Below are 17,601 nucleotides of genomic sequence, written 5' to 3' on the forward strand. Positions count from 1 at the left end.
ATACCTGTGGTCCATAACTGTTCCCAGTCAGCAAACATAATATTATGTCCAACATCTTGTGCCCATTTAATCATAGCAGATTTCACCATTTCATCCTGAGTATTCCATTTCAACAGCAAGTTATACATTCTTGACAAATTATTAGTTTTGGGTTCTAACAGTTCTGTTTCTAGTTTTGATTTTTCACCTGGAAGCCAATTTTCTTATCCAAATTATATGCCTCCATTATCTGATAATAATGAAGCCAATCTCTCACTTTGTTTTTTAGTTTCTCGAAACTCTGCAATTTCAATTTGTCTCCTTCTTGTTCCAAAATTTCCCAATATTTCAGCCATTTGGCCTCCATATTGAGCCTTTTCAGAGCTTTCGCTTCCATCGGTGACAACCACCTTGGGGTTTTATTTTCCAATAAATCCTTGTATCTTATCCAAACATTAAACAGTGCTTTCCTGACAATATGATTTTTAAATGCTTTATGTGCTTTGACCTTATCATACCATAAATATGCATGCCATCCAAATACGTTGTTAAAACCTTCTAAATCCAAAATGTCTGTATTTTCAAGAAGTAGCCATTCTTTCAACCAGCAAAAAGCTGCTGATTCATAATAAAGTTTAAAGTCTGGCAGGGCAAATCCACCTCTTTCCTTTGCATCAGTTAATATCTTAAATTTTATTCTGGGCTTCTTGCCCTGCCAGACAAATCTAGAAATATCTCTCTGCCACTTCTTGAAACAGTCCATCTTGTCCACAATTTGCAAGGTCTGAAACAAAAACAACATTCTAGGCAATACATTCATTTTTATCACAGCAATATGACCCAACAGTGAAAGCTTCAAATTTGACCAGATTTCTAAATCTTTTTTCACTTCCGTCCAACATTTTTCATAATTATCTTTAAATAAGTTCCCATTTTTGGCTGTCATATTAATCCCCAGGTATTTCACTTTCTTAACCACAGTCAGGCCTGTCTCATTCTGAAACCTCTCTCTTTCAATCGATGTTAAATTTTTCTCTAAAACCTTAGTTTTTAGCTTGTTCAATTTAAATCCTGCCACTTGACCAAATTCTTGAATTAATTCTAAAACCCTTTTAGTACTAGATTCTGGCTCCTGTAACGTCAATACTAAGTCGTCTGCAAATGCTCTCAGTTTGTACTGTTTGGCTCCGACCTGTATACCTTTAACCAACCGGTCCCTTCTAATCATATTCAGCAGAACCTCCAGGACCGATATAAAAAGCAGTGGGGAGATTGGGCACCCCTGTCGTGTCCCTTTTTCTATCTTAAATTCTTCCGTCACCACATTATTTACAATTAATTTAGCCTTTTGTTCAGAGTATATTGCACCTATACCATTTTCAAAACCTTGGCCTACCCCCATCCCCTGTAGGTTCTTCTTCATGAAGCTCCAAGAGATATTGTCAAAAGCTTTCTCCGCATCCACAAATATCAGAACTGCTTTAGTGTGTATATTCACTTCTAGTTTTTCCAAAATATCAATTATATTCCTCAAATTATCAGACAAGTGTCTTCCCGGGAGAAAGCCCGCTTGGTCTTTATGAATCTCTTCCATCAATACTTTTTTCAATCTCTTGGCCAAAATGTCTGCAAAAATTTTGTAATCCACATTAAGTAACGATATAGGGCGGTAGTTCTTAAGCTGAGTCTTTTCAGTCTCTGTTTTAGGTATAAGTGTAATGTACGCCTCTTTCCATGACTCTGGTGCCCTTTTCCCTTCCAAAATTTCATTGCAGACTTCCTTCAAAGGTTGCAATAGCCACTCTTTCAAGGATCTATAATATCTAGAAGTCAGCCCATCCGGTCCTGGAGATTTGCCCAATTGCATGTTTTGAATGGCACCTTCCACTTCCTGTTCAGATATTTTATAGTTCAGCATTAATTTACTTTCTTGAGAAATTTTTTGTAATCCATTTGTCTTCAAGAATCGGTCTATGTCCATTTCTTTCTGTGGCCCTTGCGTGTATAATTGTTTAAAGTACCTCTGGAAACAGTTTCTAATCTCAATTGGGTTGTGTTTATTCTTTCCTTCCACTTCTAAGTTTGTAATAGTATTTAATTTTTGTCTTTTTTTCATTTGCCAGGCCAACAATTTCCCACATTTATTAGCTGATTCAAATGTTTTTTGTCTCATTTGTTTAATTTTCCATTCTATTTCCTGATTCATCATTTTCATATATTGTACTTGATATAATTTTATTTCTCTCAGAATCTCCTGCAACTTTGGTTTTGCTCTCAATTTCTTCTCACTTTCTTTTATTTTCTCCAAAATTTTATCTTTCTTCTCATTCTGACTTCTCTTCTTTATTGCATTCTGTTGTATCAGAAACCCTCTCATGACCGCTTTGCTTGCGTCCCAGATTACTCTTTTTTCTATTTATTTCAAAATAGTCTCTCAAAGTTTTTTGGGCCTTTTTATATACTTCTTCATCTCTAAATAAGGTGTCATTCATCCTCCATCTGAAGGATCCGGTTGATATTTGTTTCATCTCCATCCTTACAGCGTTATGGTCGGAGCAGGTTTTTGGGCAGATTTCTACTTTCTTTATCTTTGGTGCCATTCCTCTAGTTATCCATATTTGGTCAATTCTAGTCCATGTCATCTTGGCTTCAGAAAAGAAGGTTCCCTCTCTTCCCAAGGGGTTCTTTACTCTCCAGATATCCACTAAGTCTATATTGTCTGTCATCACAAAAAATGTTTTCGGTAGTCTACCATCCTTGGTAACTACCTGTCTTTGTGCCTTATCCATGTTTGTAGATACTACTCCATTCATGTCCCCCATCAAAATCAAATTGTAATCCAAATAGTCCAGTAAGGTCTCGTGCAACTTTTTAAAGAATTCAGATTTCCCCTCATTTGGTGCATAAATTCCTACTATCAAGAATTTCTCTCCTTGAACTTGAATTTCAATTGCCAAAAATCTTCCTTGGTCATCTTTAAAAATTAATTTCGGTGATAGTCTCTCCTTTGCATATATCACAACTCCTCTTTTTTTAACTTTGTCAGATGAGATAAACTCCTGTCCCAATCTTTTATTAATCAGTAGTTTCCTGTGTAGCCTTGTTATATGTGTTTCTTGTAAACAAATCAAGTCCAATTGTTCCTTTTTTAGTAGATGAAAAACACTTTTTCTCTTTCGAGGGGAGTTCAAACCATTACAATTCCAGCTTAACAGTTGCAAAGCCATGATGGGGTTACTTCACTTTACCTCCAACTGCACCAAGTGTCTGTTCTTGTTCTGTAGATGATGTCTCTTTCTCTGGGCCGTGCAATCCAAAAGATAAGTTTGCTATGTCTAGTATGCCTTTTGGCTCTTCTCCAGATTCCGCTTCTTTCTGTAGGTCTTCTTCGTGATCTTTCAAGAACCTGTCCTTATCATTAACTGATCTTATTTTTATCTTTCTTCCTTTGTATTTAAAGGATAGGCCTTGAGGAAATTCCCACCTGAAAAGAATTCTATTTCTTTTCAACAGGGCAACTAGGTCTCCGTAGTTAAACCTTAAGTCCAAAAGATGTTTTGGAATGTCCTTAAATATCACCACACTTGAGTCGTAAATTTCCAAAGTCTTTTGATAGTGCAAATTCAAAATTTTGTCTCTCTCTTCTTTTGTTTGAAGGGTAATCAAGCAGTCCCTCACCTTGTTCCTGCTTTGTCCTCTTCCAAGTCTAAATGCATTCACTATCTTAAATTCTTCCTTCCCCAAGTCCTGTTGCCAAAAATCTGTAAATTCCTGTGTAAGAAAGTCAGCCAGGTTATCTTTCTCCCGTTCTGGTACGGCCCTGATTCTTAAATTTCTTTGTCTCTCTTTCAATTCAATCATAGACAATGTCAAATCGTGGTCCTCCAATTTCTTATATACTGGTGGTATCTTCTCTTGAATAGCAGTTGCAATATCTTTTGCTTCTTCGGCTATCTTTCGGGTCGAAGCAGATTCCTGTAATAATTTTTCAATAGACTCTGTATTGGTGTTCACCTTCTGTCCCAAATTATTAATACTTGTAGTATTCAGATCAATTTTACCTGATGCTTCAGCTACTTGTTTATTAGTCTCAGCTGCCTGCTTAGCTAAATTTTCCAAAGATTCATTAATTTTTCCAAGTGCATGTGCCAAAACGTCTTCGGATGACATAAATTTTGGTTTGACCTGTGGGGGTGCAGCCCCTGATGTTCCAGATGCTCCAGATGTTGAAGCCCTTCGCTTCTGCGCAGTATCTGTCCGATAGTGTCTGCCAGACCTAGTAGTTTTTTCCTGCGCCAGCTCTATCTTTCCTTTCCCATCTGCCATAACACTCTCATGAGAATTCAAGGTCGTTCCCACAGTTGAAAGTTTATTTTGGAATGGAATTTTCCTCTAACCCAGTTGTTATTGTAACAATGTCCAGCCTCCTCTAGGGGGACACAGTAACAGCCAAAGCTTGCAACTTTTAAGAACAAAGATGGTCTTTATAAGTCCCCCAATTCACTTAAAAACAACAGTTTCAGTGCACTGAACAGTTACTTTAAAGCCAGGAGAAGTCCAGAAACACTGTATCTCTTCTGCAGAGTTAGCTGTCAAAAATCCTCTGCTTACCGATAGGCTTTCCACTGAACGGCATTCCTTGTCTAGGGGCAGTCCGTTCCCAGGTTTTAAGCAGCAGATTTTAGCTTCCTTTCCCCCCTTTTTTTGCAGGTAAAAACAACTCAAACCTTCCCCCCTCCTCTCCTGCAATCCGGGGGGAGCCCACTTTCCAGATGTTAAGATTTAAGTCTTTTTTCCGAACGTCTTTCTATGTTTCCGCTTTACAGTCTCTTTGCTTTGATCTATTTACAAGAAAGGAAGGCAGACTTCCTGGTTATACCTTCCCGCTTCGGTGCCGAATTAGCTGTTTTTTCTCCTTTTAAATCCAATTTAATCCTACTCACGGGTAGTTGCTTTCAAAATCCAATTATCCCAGGAAAAAGTCAGCGCTCTCCGATAACGGCTGTGCGGCTTCACTCCGCGGAAGAAGCAGTCGACTCTCAGCACCGCGCCGCTCACCCCGTCCCGCTCCGGAGCCCTAAAAAGGGTCCCTTCACAACTTGGGGGGGCGCAAATGGTGCCCGCCGAGTCCCCACGTTCACAGGCTTCCCCCGCCTGTGATTTTTAAAGGGTCCCCGCTTTGCCGCAGCGGTAAGACCCGATCCCGCGGAGCTGGTCCCTCCGAGAATCAGAGGGAATCCGCCATTAACGATGGTGCTGACCTGGAAGTCTCGAGGTCAAGAATCCTGTTGCACTCAATTGTAGTTTGCAAATTGCCCCTTTCGTTGGCTTTGACATCAAGTGGTGAGAAAAGGAATGTGATGCTTTTTATAAAAAGAAAGCAAAGAAAATAAAATCATTCTGTAACATTAATTCAGCAGGCTGGAGTAGATGGTGAGGTTGCCTTTTTTAAAAATAATAATAATAATTCTGTGATGCTGAGTATCCACCTTTTTAGTCCATTGCAGTTCAGTCCTGTGCAGTGGGGGGGGGGGGCAAACTCTTCAGCCCAGGGGCCACACTCCCTCCTGGGCAATCCTGTGAGGGCCACATGCCAGTGGAGAGTGAGGCAAGAGGCAGAAATGAGCAGAGCAGCAGATTCCAGCCATGCAAAAGTCTACAAACATACCCACATCTCTCTCTCTCATCCAGGCAAGCAAAATGTATTGCCACAGTTTAAAGACACATCCCAACTAGAGAGAAATGCTTGAGGAGACAGCAGGGTCTAATGGGAAGAGATGTACATAAAAAAGCTAAAATTCACAGCAGAATTAAAAAAGCAAAAACAAATATACATAAAATAATTATCCTTCAAATACAGATAAGATCAGTATACAGTGGTACCTCAGGTTACATACGCTTCAGGTTACAGACTCCGCTAACCCAGAAATAGTACCTGGGGTTAAGAACTTTGCTTCAGGGTGAGAACAGAAATCGTGCTCCAGCAGCACAGCAGCAGCAGGAGGCCCAATTGGCTAAAGTGGTGCTTCAGGTTAAGAACAGTTTCAGGTTAAGTACGGACCTCCAGAACAAATTAAGTACTTAACCTGAGGTACTACTGTACAATGAATATAGGTAATGAAATTATATGTCTCGAGTAGGCTTACTGAAATAATAATTAAAAAGTTGGTATGACCTGGTATCTACAACAATATATTTGGGGCACCTTCCTTATGTCAATATGCACCTGTGGTTGTTAATGGGTTGTTAGGATTTCTCTGCATTTCCCTACTGACTAAGAAATTCTCTGTCTCCTCCCAGGGGTATCTCATAGCCCCATGGCTTCACAGTAGTCCACTTTTTTAAAAAAATTAAATTATGTTGCATACACAAACAATTAGAACAAGACTTACAGTCATCAAATAGATTAAGTAAATAAAAGAATCAAAAATTAATAAGAAAAAGTAAAATTATAATATAGAAGAAGAAGAAAAGGAGAAGTATGAGAGAAAAGAAGAAAATAGAAAATGTGTGTGTGTGTGTGTGTGTGTGTGTGTGTGTGTAAATAAAACTAGGATAGCAGTAAATCATTCATTGTTAGACTAATATTTTAGAAACAGATTCTTAAATTAAAACACAGTAGTCCTGATGCGTCCAGTAAAGACTCTCAGTAAAGCTGTTTAGATTATAAGTTCCTTTCCCCTCTTTCTCCTTTTCCACCACTCCTCTATTCCAGGTTTGCCAGGGTGTCTGCTGCACTAAGACTTTAGCTCTTTTTCATGCACTATACAGTGGTACCTTGGTTCTCAAACTTAATCTGTTCCGGAAGTCCGTTTGACTCCCAAAACTATTCAAAAGCCAAGGCGTGGCTTCCGATTGGCTGTAGGAGCTTTCTGCACTCAATCAGAAACTGCGTCAGATGTTCGGCTCCGAAAAATGTCCACGAACCGGAACACTTACCGTATTTTCGCTCTATAGGACGCACTTTTCCCCTCCAAAAATGAAGGGGAAATGTGTGTGTGTCCTATGGAGTGAATGCAGGCTTTCGCTGAAGCCTGGAGAGCGAGAGGGGTCGGTGCGCATGGACCCCTCTCGCTCTCCAGGCTTCAGGCAGCTATCCGCAAGCCTTTGGAGCGCGGCGGGAGTTCCCACTGGGCTCCCAAGGCTTGCGGATAGCAGCCTGCAGTTCTTTATTCCCCCCCCCAAAAAAAACTAGGTGCGCCCTATGGTCCGGTGCGCCCTATAGAGCGAAAAATACGGTACTTCTGGGTTTGCAGGATTTGGGTTCCGATTTGTTCGACAACTAAGCCATTCGAGAACCAAGGTACCACTGTGCATTATTACTTTTTCGTCCACCCCAGGCCCCTTTTGAACCCCTTTTGACCTCCAGATCTTTATTCACCGCTGCACAGCTCCATTAACCTTGAAGGAAACCCTGGTTTAAACCTTCCCAACACGGGGTCATATCTAATGTCAGTCCAACTCTGAGTAGACCTATTGAAATGAATGACAGCAACTATCTTGGCTCCATTTGTCTCAGTAGGTCTACTTTGAGTTGGACTACAGCTCAGTCCTACTCAGAATAGACCCACTCAAATCAATGGACTGCAGTTAGTCCCAGCTGGCCTACTCTGAGTAGGACTAGCATTGGATCCTACCCACTGAAACCTGACATGGTTCTGCCCTTGCATGCAATGACTTGCCAAATGCACACAAACCCATCTGTCTGTTTGAGTGCGTTTAATTTTAATTACAGACTTGCATTTTTTTTTTCTTCCTTCCTTGATCTCATCCCTCCTTTGGCCATCTCCTGTCACTGCCAATTCATGCTCTCTGGCGCATCCATCTGGCTCAGAGCTCTGCGCTACAGGCTCACAAACTCTGAGATCTGTAAAACCCCAGTAATTGGCGGGCGTTTCTAAAGTGTTGTGAGACGAGGCAAAACTTCCCTGTCAAACTCTTCCTCCCCTTTCGCTGTGCCCCCCCCCCCGACTTCCCTATAAAAGTTGCCGGTTGAGTTGAGTTCGCCTCGGCATGGATGTACTGTTGAATCTTTACAGCTCTGCTTCCTACACAGTGGCTGGTTTTTATTATAAAGGTTTACAAGATCAAGCCCTTTAAGGCTCACGTAGCTTCCCTGCCTTAAATCTCTCCTTTTTCATGGCATTCATATTCCCTTCTGGTTGTGAATCATTTTTGAGCTATAAAGGATTCTGTAGCATCACGCCTGCGAAGGACACATATGAAAATGAGCAGGACTGGCTGGTGGAGCTGGGCGGGTAACCCTTGAGCTGCCAAGAATTCAGAGTAAATGAAAATGTTGCATATTCATATGTTGCTTTCAGGTTAGACTGCTACTGAAACGTGCTGTATGGAGCAGCCCCTGTGTTAACGGAAAAATCTGAGGGCTCCCTTGGACAAAAAACAAAGACACCAACCAGGATAACTTGGAGCAAAACAGCAGCCTGTAGGCTTGGCCTTTATTGATCTGTTGCAACAGGGTGCTCCCCTCACCTGCAGGAGAGAGGAGGGACCTAGAAAAATGGTGTGCAAGGCCTTATAAAGACTTTTGAAATTGCCACCCTGTAGATCAAGACCACCCCCAGAAACATCATACATACATTACAGAAGGGGTGTAACCTAAGACCACCCCTCAGATACATCACACCTACATCACAGAAAAGGCAATCTAAAACAGAAATTTTAGTATTGTTTTTCTCCTGTCCTTGTTTATCTCCTGTCTGGCAGGTTACTTGATTGGATTTCCTGGGTAGCCTGGCCAGTCTTTTGTAATGATAAATACTTAGTTCCTGGGCCATGTCACAGGCTCACACCCTATTCAAACACAGACATACCCTTAAGACAGGATTTGTGAAGGAAAAGACAATGGGGAGGCTTTTCCATTTTGACCTTGCAGAGGAAACATTTGCTCAGTTTAGGAATCAAAATGGTTCCAGGTTGGTCTTCCTGTGCTGATCTATGTATGTGCTTGGTTGATACACTTATGAACATTATCATATATCTAAGACCATAAAATTCCTATCACACCTGGAAAGTGTCTGGGAATTGCAGTTGGTGCAAAAGGAGGCAGCAAGGCTGCCGCTGAGAGCCCAATCATATGGCAATATATTGCAGGAGTGGGGAGCCTGAGGCCTTGTGGCCAGACAGAACTGTCAGGGATGTGTATGGTTGCTCACGAGTAAACAGCCAGGACTCCGACCTGCCTTTTTACCATGTTGATATAAGAAGTAGAGACCCCAGATGAATGTTTTTATTCTTTTAATAATGTTTCAATGTTTCACCTTTAACTTTTTAGAATATTTTAGGCTTGATTTTTGTGTGTTCTCCCTCCTATGTTGCATTGAATCTCTCCTTATCTACCCCTGAAAGTGATACAAATGGCAGGATGTTTTAGCACTGGAGGGTAAATCAGCTATCCTTGAAGCTATCTGAGACCCAGGAAGAGGATTTTATGATGCTCTATCCGTCCCATTGAAGGCTAGGTTGCCAGGGCAATGTCAGACATCCAAGACCTAAAATGGTCAAATGATATGGGCACATCGGGGCCACTCCAAGGTGATTGTGGGGTTGAAGATACCAGTATGGAGCCATGGGTGTTTTACTTCTCATGACCTGTAACATTTCCTGACGTATGTGAGGATGTTTTATGACTCTTCGTTTGAACTGCTATATAAGCTTTTGTTCTGAAGTGCCTTGGGGCAGACCTTCTACACTGGCAGGTTGAGTTGAGTGAGCTCTGTCCTATTGCAATAACTATAACAAGCACTGGGTTCCTAAATCTGGATGCTGGACTTGAAAATAATTTCCTTGGTTCTGTGGTTTATTCAAAAGGTTGGTTGTTCCTCACCTGGGTAACAAACAAGGTGGTATAGAGGTGAATTCTTACCACAATGTACCATGCACACTGACTATGTTTTCCCCTCCTCTCTCTTCCTTCAGCACCAATGCTCCACCCTCTGAGATCATGCAGATTGATTTTGAAATAGAAGATCTTAGTGAATTGCCAGACACCCAGCTTATTACGTGGCAAGTCGAGTATCCAGGAGACAGAACATCTGACCTTGGCATCTCCAAGATCTACGTAAGCCAGAAAGATCTAGTTGGTGTTCTTCCATTGGCGATGGTAAGAGAAACCGTTTACTGCCCCGGCACTGTTTAGTGGGCAAGCACAGTTGTAGACCATATTGAACAGAAATGTGACCATTTTCACATCTGTACTTTCTGCAGTCTGGCGTTATGGAATTCAGTTGAGCATTAGGATAAAGATCTTGACAGCATGAGCAATTTGATGATGGAACCCGTTACCTAGTGAGGTAGTTAGTTCTTGTTGACTGGAGGACTGCAAGCAAAGGCTAGCCGGAGAATGTTCTAACTCTGGATTTCCAGAATTGAACGGGGTGTTGGAACAGGCAGCTTAAGAGACTCTCTCCAGATCTAGAATTCTATGATTCCACTAGCCACGAGTGGGAAATGGGAAGGTGTCCCCTTCTGCTATCTGCCCACCATCAAAGCCTTGCTTACAGTGGTCATGGAAGATCTTGCAGAAACCTGGAAGTCACTCCTATAGCCTCTTCTCATTTTCCCGGCAGTGGTGGGCAGGGTGCCACCACCCTTTAGACTCTGCCACCCAAGGTGGCTGCCTCAGTCCACCTCATGGACGGGCCAATCCTGCCACTAGCTGTGAATGCAAAAGTCAATGGTCTACATACAGCGTACAGAAGACTGTGTAAAAGTGTGTCAAGCTATGGAAGATATCTGTCTCTTGTGTATAGTTTATGTAATTCCACGTTCAGACGATTGGTCCAAACATAATCCCAGTGGATTAATCCCAATATGGGCAATTTGGGAGCTGCCCCAATAACCTCGGCATGCTCTCCCCCAGCCCCCACCCACCTGCCACCAGCTCCTGCCAGTCAGTGTAAAAAATATTGATGTGTTAGGAAACTCCCTATTCCCCTCACAGAGCTACAATTTCCAGAGTCCTCAGAGAAGAGTGTTTGACTGTAAAACCACTCTGGGAATTGGAGCTCTGTGAGGGGATTAGGGAGTCTCCTAACTCATCTCAGCAACCGTAAGCGACGACAGTCCTCAATATTCTTCGGGAGGAAGCCATGGCTGTTTAAAGTGGCCTGATACGGCTTTGAATGGGTAGTGCAGATTGCTGGAAGAACAGACCATGAAAAGATTGAACACTTGGCATTGTTCAGCAGTTTCTAAAGGCTGTGAACTCAAATCCCTCTTTTTCATAACACCACGTACAAGGATGGCTCTGTAATTGTGGGGCAGGCGAGGGAGTTGTTTAATAAACGGGCTTTTTGACCGTGGCTCATTGGACAAGACAATTGGACGCCCCTCATTCTCTCTAGTGTGTTCTTTGGCCCCAAATTACTGTGCTGGCTGGAACAAGGGATATCATCTTCCAAGATGTTTTATGCCTGGAGCTTACTCTTTGACCCATTTATTAAAAATATTGACACATGTTATTATTTGGAAAGAGGGAAAAATAGACTATATGGGGGAGAGAGATAATTAATATTTGAGTAAAAATTTTTGGGGGGAGGTGAATAATAGGAGCCAAGTGGTTGCCTAGTGACAAGCAGTTAATTATTATACCATTAGTCAAGGTTGAAGAGTGGTTTGTGCCATGGCTTTAATCTGCCAATTTCAGAGGAACTCGCATGTCACCTTGGCACTTAATGGTGCCAAATGCTATTGCATTTCTCTCTGATAGCTGTATTTTTACTTTTATTTTTTAAAAAAGAAACAAGAACAACACAAGACTCTTTTCTTGTCTGCTGGGTTACCGAATAGAATTGAAAAAGATAACTCTGCAATCAGGGTGTCAGAAGGTGAAGAAGTGAGAACACGCAGCTTTAGATCAGGGGTGTTAGGAAACCATTTCTTTCCTGGAGGGGGGCCACATTTCCTTCCAGGCAGCCTTCTAGAGGCCACATGCCAGGGGTGAGGAGAGACAAAAGTGGGCAGTGCAGCCAATGTATTTTTTTCCATACACACAAACTCCCACACCTCTGTCCTCCCTCCAGGCCAGCTAGAGACATTATAAGAGTTCAAGGACACATTCCAGCCAGGTGAAAAACACTGAAGGTGGGTGGAAAATACATGGGGGGAGGTCCTAAATGAAGAGGACAGGCGGGAAGCATTTGGCCTCCAGGCTGTAGGTTCCCCACCCATGATTTAGATGGGCATCCTGGAGCCCTCTAAATGTTGTTGGACTACAGCTCCCATCATCCACGACCCACTGCCTGTGCTGGCTGATGGGAGTTGGAGTCCCCCAGGATCATCAGAGCCACAGCTTCTGTTTCAGATCGATGCTCTGCTCAGCCCCCTGTCTCAAGTCATTCTAGGGTGCTGGTTGTTTGATGTGGTTGATGGTGGCTCCCCATTTGCAGAATGCAGAGAGGCTCTCCTGGCACCATCATTACCTGCCTTCAGGTGCCAGTCAAAAACTCTATAACCTTTGAGAAGCGGATGGGGTGTTTGCAATGTATTTTTATTTCCTCTTGATTTTAATGTATCTAAAGGTAAAGGTAAAGGGACCCCTGACCATTAGGTCCAGTCGCAGCGCTCATCTCACTTTATTGGCCGAGGGAGCTGGCGTACAGCTTCCGGGTCATGTGGCCAGCATGACTAAGCCGCTTCTGGCGAACCAGAGCAGCGCGGAAACACCGTTTATATTCCTGCCGGAGTGGTACCTATTTATCTACTTGCACTTTGACGTGCTTTCGAACTGCTAGGTTGGCAGGAGCTGGGACCGAGCAACGGGAGCTCACCCCGTCACGGGGATTCGAACCGCCGACCTTCTGATCGGCAAGTCCTAGGCTCTATGGTTTAACCCACAGTGCCACCCGTGTTCCTTTAATGTATCTATGTGGGAATTATTGTCTGTTTGGCACTTTGGGCTGCCCTGGGCAGGAAAAAACAACTTGCAAATTTAATAAATAATAAATGCTAATCATAATAATGTGTTGTTAAATCTTCCTAACCTCCAGGGCAGCAAGCAGTTGGGTATTAAAAAAACCCTTCTGCTTTAACTTTATTTCATTTCCTTACAGCAAAATGCGTGTTTTGCTGTGACTGCTTTGTCCTTTTGCCTTCCACAGCCCTTCTCTTTAGTGTTTGCTCTCTCTTTTATCTTCATACCTGAGGATTATTGAGATGCAAGAGGTGGAACCAGATGGCAGCAGCTGTTGATGTTCTGGCGCTCGGTTGATCCCCACCAGAATTGTTGGCCGATGATAAAGAATGGGGGGGGGGGGAATCTTGACATGGTTTGCAACCTTCCTGCATTAACAGTGGATAAACACACCAAGGTTGGGACATTCAGGTCAAATTTACTGTCTGCAAAGGTGTGTTTTGCTCAGATAAATCACTTCCAGCTGCTGGAGATAGAGCTGAATTATGATGGCCTGCTCAACTTTAAGACAAATGGCCCATTGTTTTAAATTGGAGGACATCTTGGCACGGTGATGAGTACATAGATAGAAACTGCGGGTCTCTTTCCCCATCATATTGACAAGATCTCTTGTTCCTTTACTAAGAGGAGGCTATACTACCAATAAAAAGTACCCCATTTAGACTACAATTCTATCTGGAATGGGTGGGAAACATTATTTCATCCCAAGGGCCACAGTCCCTTCTAGGCAACCTTCCAGGGGCCATATGCCAGTGGTGGGCAGAGCAAGAGACAAACGTGGGGGGAGTGATTTAATTTAAATGTTCCCTTTGTACAGCAGGCCTGATACCGCACACACACTCACACACACTTTTCTCCAGGGCCGGCCCAAGACATTTTGGCACCTGAGGCGAACCACTAAATGGTTCTCTCCCCACCAGTGAAGAAGGCCTGGATGAAGGAGTGAATGAAGGTCTACATCAGGAACACAGGGGAATAATGATTTACATCGGGATCTGCTGCCTCTGTGGATCCTTCCACCTGAGGCGGTCGCCTCATCTTGCCTAATAGGTGAGCCAGCCCTCCATCGTGAAAAGGACGAAGCCTTATCAGAGTTCAACAACTCATTCCTGCCAGGAAAAAAACCTCACTGTGAGGTTGTGAAGCAAGGACCAGTGAAGGTACGCCATGCAGAGAGTTCTGAGGGCCAGGTAGAGAGGTGTGGAGGGCCACATCATGTCCCTAGACCTGAGGTTCTCCGTCCATGTTACAGACATTTCTCTAGAGGCAGGTGCCTTTGAGCTAAATATGCCAAGGATTGCACTATGAACCATATTTATTTCCTATTCGGGGACTTTCTCTAGACCACACACCTCTATACCATCTTTCAGAGTTGGTACGTGTGCCTGAAGTGCACATGTGCTCAAACTGTAATGGAGCCACTTTCTTGCCTGGTGGGAGAGATCTGTGCATATAAACCTCTGATTTATACTGTGCAAAGGTAGACAGTTCCTCCACCCATTTTTCCCCCTTTTGGTCCCACCTAATACCTCATGTGGCCATTGAAAGGCTCGACTCAGCATTAAATCACACAGAATAAGCGAAGTTACTTCTTTATTTTAAGAAACAAGGTGTGCTCAGGAGTGCCAGGGCTAATGAGAATAGCAGCTCTTCTCAGTAGGTCTTGCCCCTATGAGACAGTTGTGGATGCTGAAGTTCCCCAAAGCTACCTAAGTCTCCTTCTCCCCCAGGTCCTTCCCAAGCAATTTGAGACGACGCCGGCATGTCTGTCTTGGGTCCTTCCACTTCATAACTCTCCTGGTCCTGTCGCAGCAGTGGGGAGAGATGCCCTAGCTTCTTCTGCCATAGACTCTGCCTGCTCACTAAACCCTCTTCAGCTTCCGACACCTCCTTCTCTCCCCTGCTATATGGAGCTGAGGGTCCCATCCCATTGCATTATCTCTTGTAATATATAAATGTTGTCTGCTTTGCAAATGTATTATCCTTTCAGAACCATGCTATATAGAAACATTGCATTTACAGTATATGCTTTATTGGTGAATCGCTTCCCACAAAAGATCTCGAAGTGATTTCATAACGAGAGCAGCAATAATGAAAGCAATTGAAAACAATTCCACACGGAGAAAAAATTCAAATCCAATACAGATATCGCTTGCTGAAAAAGGTCTTTAATACATTGACCCAAAGTACAGCTAGCTATCCTTTAAAATTCACACTTCTCTGAATTTTTGCCAGCTATGTAATGCATATAGTGGGGGAAATGATCATTAAAAACATATATTAGTGGATATTGTTACAAAAATGCATTATATTAGAGTAAATTGCTTACCCAAATGTGTATATTAGTCAAAACTGCGTACCCAAATGTGCTTAGGAGAAATTTGCACTAAAACACCAACTAATTTTCTTGGGATTTTTTAAATTGCCAAATTACTGCAGAAATGTATAGGACCGCATGTGAGTTTGGAAAAATGCTAAATGTTGAGTATTGAAACTGTCAGCACCTTCCAACTTGCTGGGCTTCAACCAGCACATCGACTGGCCTCAGGAATGGTCCCAATTTCTTCTTTCTTCCTGCATTGCAAGTTGTGCTCAGGCCTTTCGCATCTCCTTGGCACCAACAGCGCGATTCACATTTCAGCCTTGATAAGCAAGCCTTGTTCTTTGCAGGATAATTAAGGTTGCTGGAAAACAAAGCCAAGCCAGCTGGTCATTCAGCCAAATTGAGAGCTTTCTTTCTTTCTTTCTCCCCCCGCCATCCCCTACAGACAAGTGGATTTTTTGTTCTTTCGATCTTTATCAGTGCAAATTCCCAGCCGGGATTTATTTTGTTCTCTTTCCCACTCACCCCTCATTTGTGGCAGGGTATTTATTGATTAGTTTTCTCATTTTCCCCACCTCATGCAGCCCCACACACTTTCACTGAACGGACCGGGGAGGTTTGCTTACAGTGCAATTGATGGAAAACGAAAATTAACCTCGTTACTAATTAATTGGAGGCATGCTGGGAGGAGGATTTGAACCTCAATTAACCATGTGCAGAGCCAAGATTGGCCCTTGCCTAGGCAAGGAGCGAGGGCTGTAAATTCCGCTTCTGGGTGTTCTGTGTGTGTGTGTGTGTGTGTGTGTGTGTGTGTCCTGCTTTCCTTTTTAACTTCTGTTGCTTCTGAGCCGAAATGAACGAACAATACAGTCGTACCTTGTAAGTTGAGCGGAATCTGTTCCAGAAGTACGTTCAAATTCCAAAACGTTCAGAAACCAAATTGTGGCTTCTGGTTGGCTGCAGGAAGCTCCTGCAGCCAATCAGAAGCCACAGAAATCCCGTCAGATGTTTGGGTTCCAAAAGAACATTCGCAAACTGAAACAATCACTTCTAGGTTTGCGGCGTTCAGGAGCCAAAGCGTACGAGTTCCAGGGCATTCAACAACCAAGGTGTGACTGTACTGTTTTTTATTTGGTTTTTTGGGTAGCAACTTTCAAGTACTTTCCTACCACTTCGCAAGTATTATTCTGGTTTGAAGCCTCACTTCTGAACTGACCCCTTTCTAGGGATGGGAGAGAAAGGTGTTTGGTCTGCTTTTCAGCATCCAGCGATCCCAGAATGTTTGCAAGGAACAGAGCTCAGCTTCTAACTGGCACTTCTCCAGGTTCCACTGTGCATTTTCAGCGTGTGAAACATGCTCATAGCATTATGAGCATTTAACGACTTTAATATTAAAAAGATGCTTGCAGTTGCAGCCAGGAAGTGGCGGCATGCAATGGGTTCGAACAGGATAGAATTGGTGGATCATCTCATCCCCCCCCCCCCTTGTGTTTCCAAAAAGAAAGAAAGGTTTCACTCCAGAAAGGGAGAAGGGATGCACATTTGCATTCTATTTGCATATGTTAATTTATATGTGCAGGTGGAAAAGTAGGCATGATTACTCATTTAAATAGAATTGCAAAATACAACTCCCCCTAGTGGGGAAGACTGTGACCAGATGAGCTCTGTAGCTGCTCAGTGTGCTATACAAATGCTACCTGCTGGTGGGCAGCTGCAAGGCACCTGCTGCTCTCCCTTCTTAGGCTTCTTTAGCTTTAAATCAGACTGGGTAGCATCTTTTCCAGAAAGGTCCTCCAAATAGGGAACTGTCATCTTTAAAGTTGTTCAGCATTAAAGCATTTGCTTTGCACACAGAAAGGGACACGGGTGGCGCTGTGGGTTAAACCACAGAGCCTAGGACTTGCCGATCAGAAGGTCAGCGGTTTGAATCCCCGCGACGGGGTGAGCTCCCATTGCTCTGTCCCTGCTCCTGCCAACCTAGCAGTTCAAAAGCACGTCAAAGTGCAAGCAGATAAATAGGTAGCGCTCCAGCGGGAAGGTAAACAGCGTTTCCGTGCGCTGCTCTGGTTCGCCAGAAGTGTCTTAGTCATGCTGGCCGCATGACCCGGAAGCTGTAGGCTGGCTCCCTCGGCCAATAAAGTGAGATGAGCGCCGCAACCCCAGAGTTGGTCATGACTGGACCTAATGGTCAGGGGTCCCTTTACCTTTATCTGCCCTGTGGGATACTGTCCAGACCATGTTGGAACTGCAGCAGGCAAGATCAACTCACAGAATCACAAAATTTTAGAGTTGAAGGGACCCAAAGTGTCATCTAGTCCATGGTCATGACTGGACCTAATGGTCACGGGTCCCTTTACCCTTTACC

General features: G+C 43.3%; 1 protein-coding gene across 2 annotated transcripts in view; it reads left to right on the plus strand.

Moving 5' to 3' along the window:
• The window catches only part of LOC308465278 (transmembrane protein 132D-like), a 451,746-nt gene that overhangs the window by 294,456 nt on the left and 139,689 nt on the right, over positions 1 to 17,601 (plus strand). For both annotated transcript variants that reach the window (XM_080985080.1, XM_080985081.1), the window contains one exon: positions 9,919 to 10,102. In XM_080985080.1, the coding sequence (XP_080841206.1) occupies positions 9,919 to 10,102 (184 nt within the window). The remainder of the gene's footprint in view (positions 1 to 9,918; positions 10,103 to 17,601) is intronic.

This window comes from Podarcis pityusensis (genome assembly GCF_964106645.2).
Source record: "Podarcis pityusensis genome assembly, chromosome: 16".
In the NCBI taxonomy this organism is placed as follows: Eukaryota; Metazoa; Chordata; class Lepidosauria; order Squamata; family Lacertidae; genus Podarcis; species Podarcis pityusensis.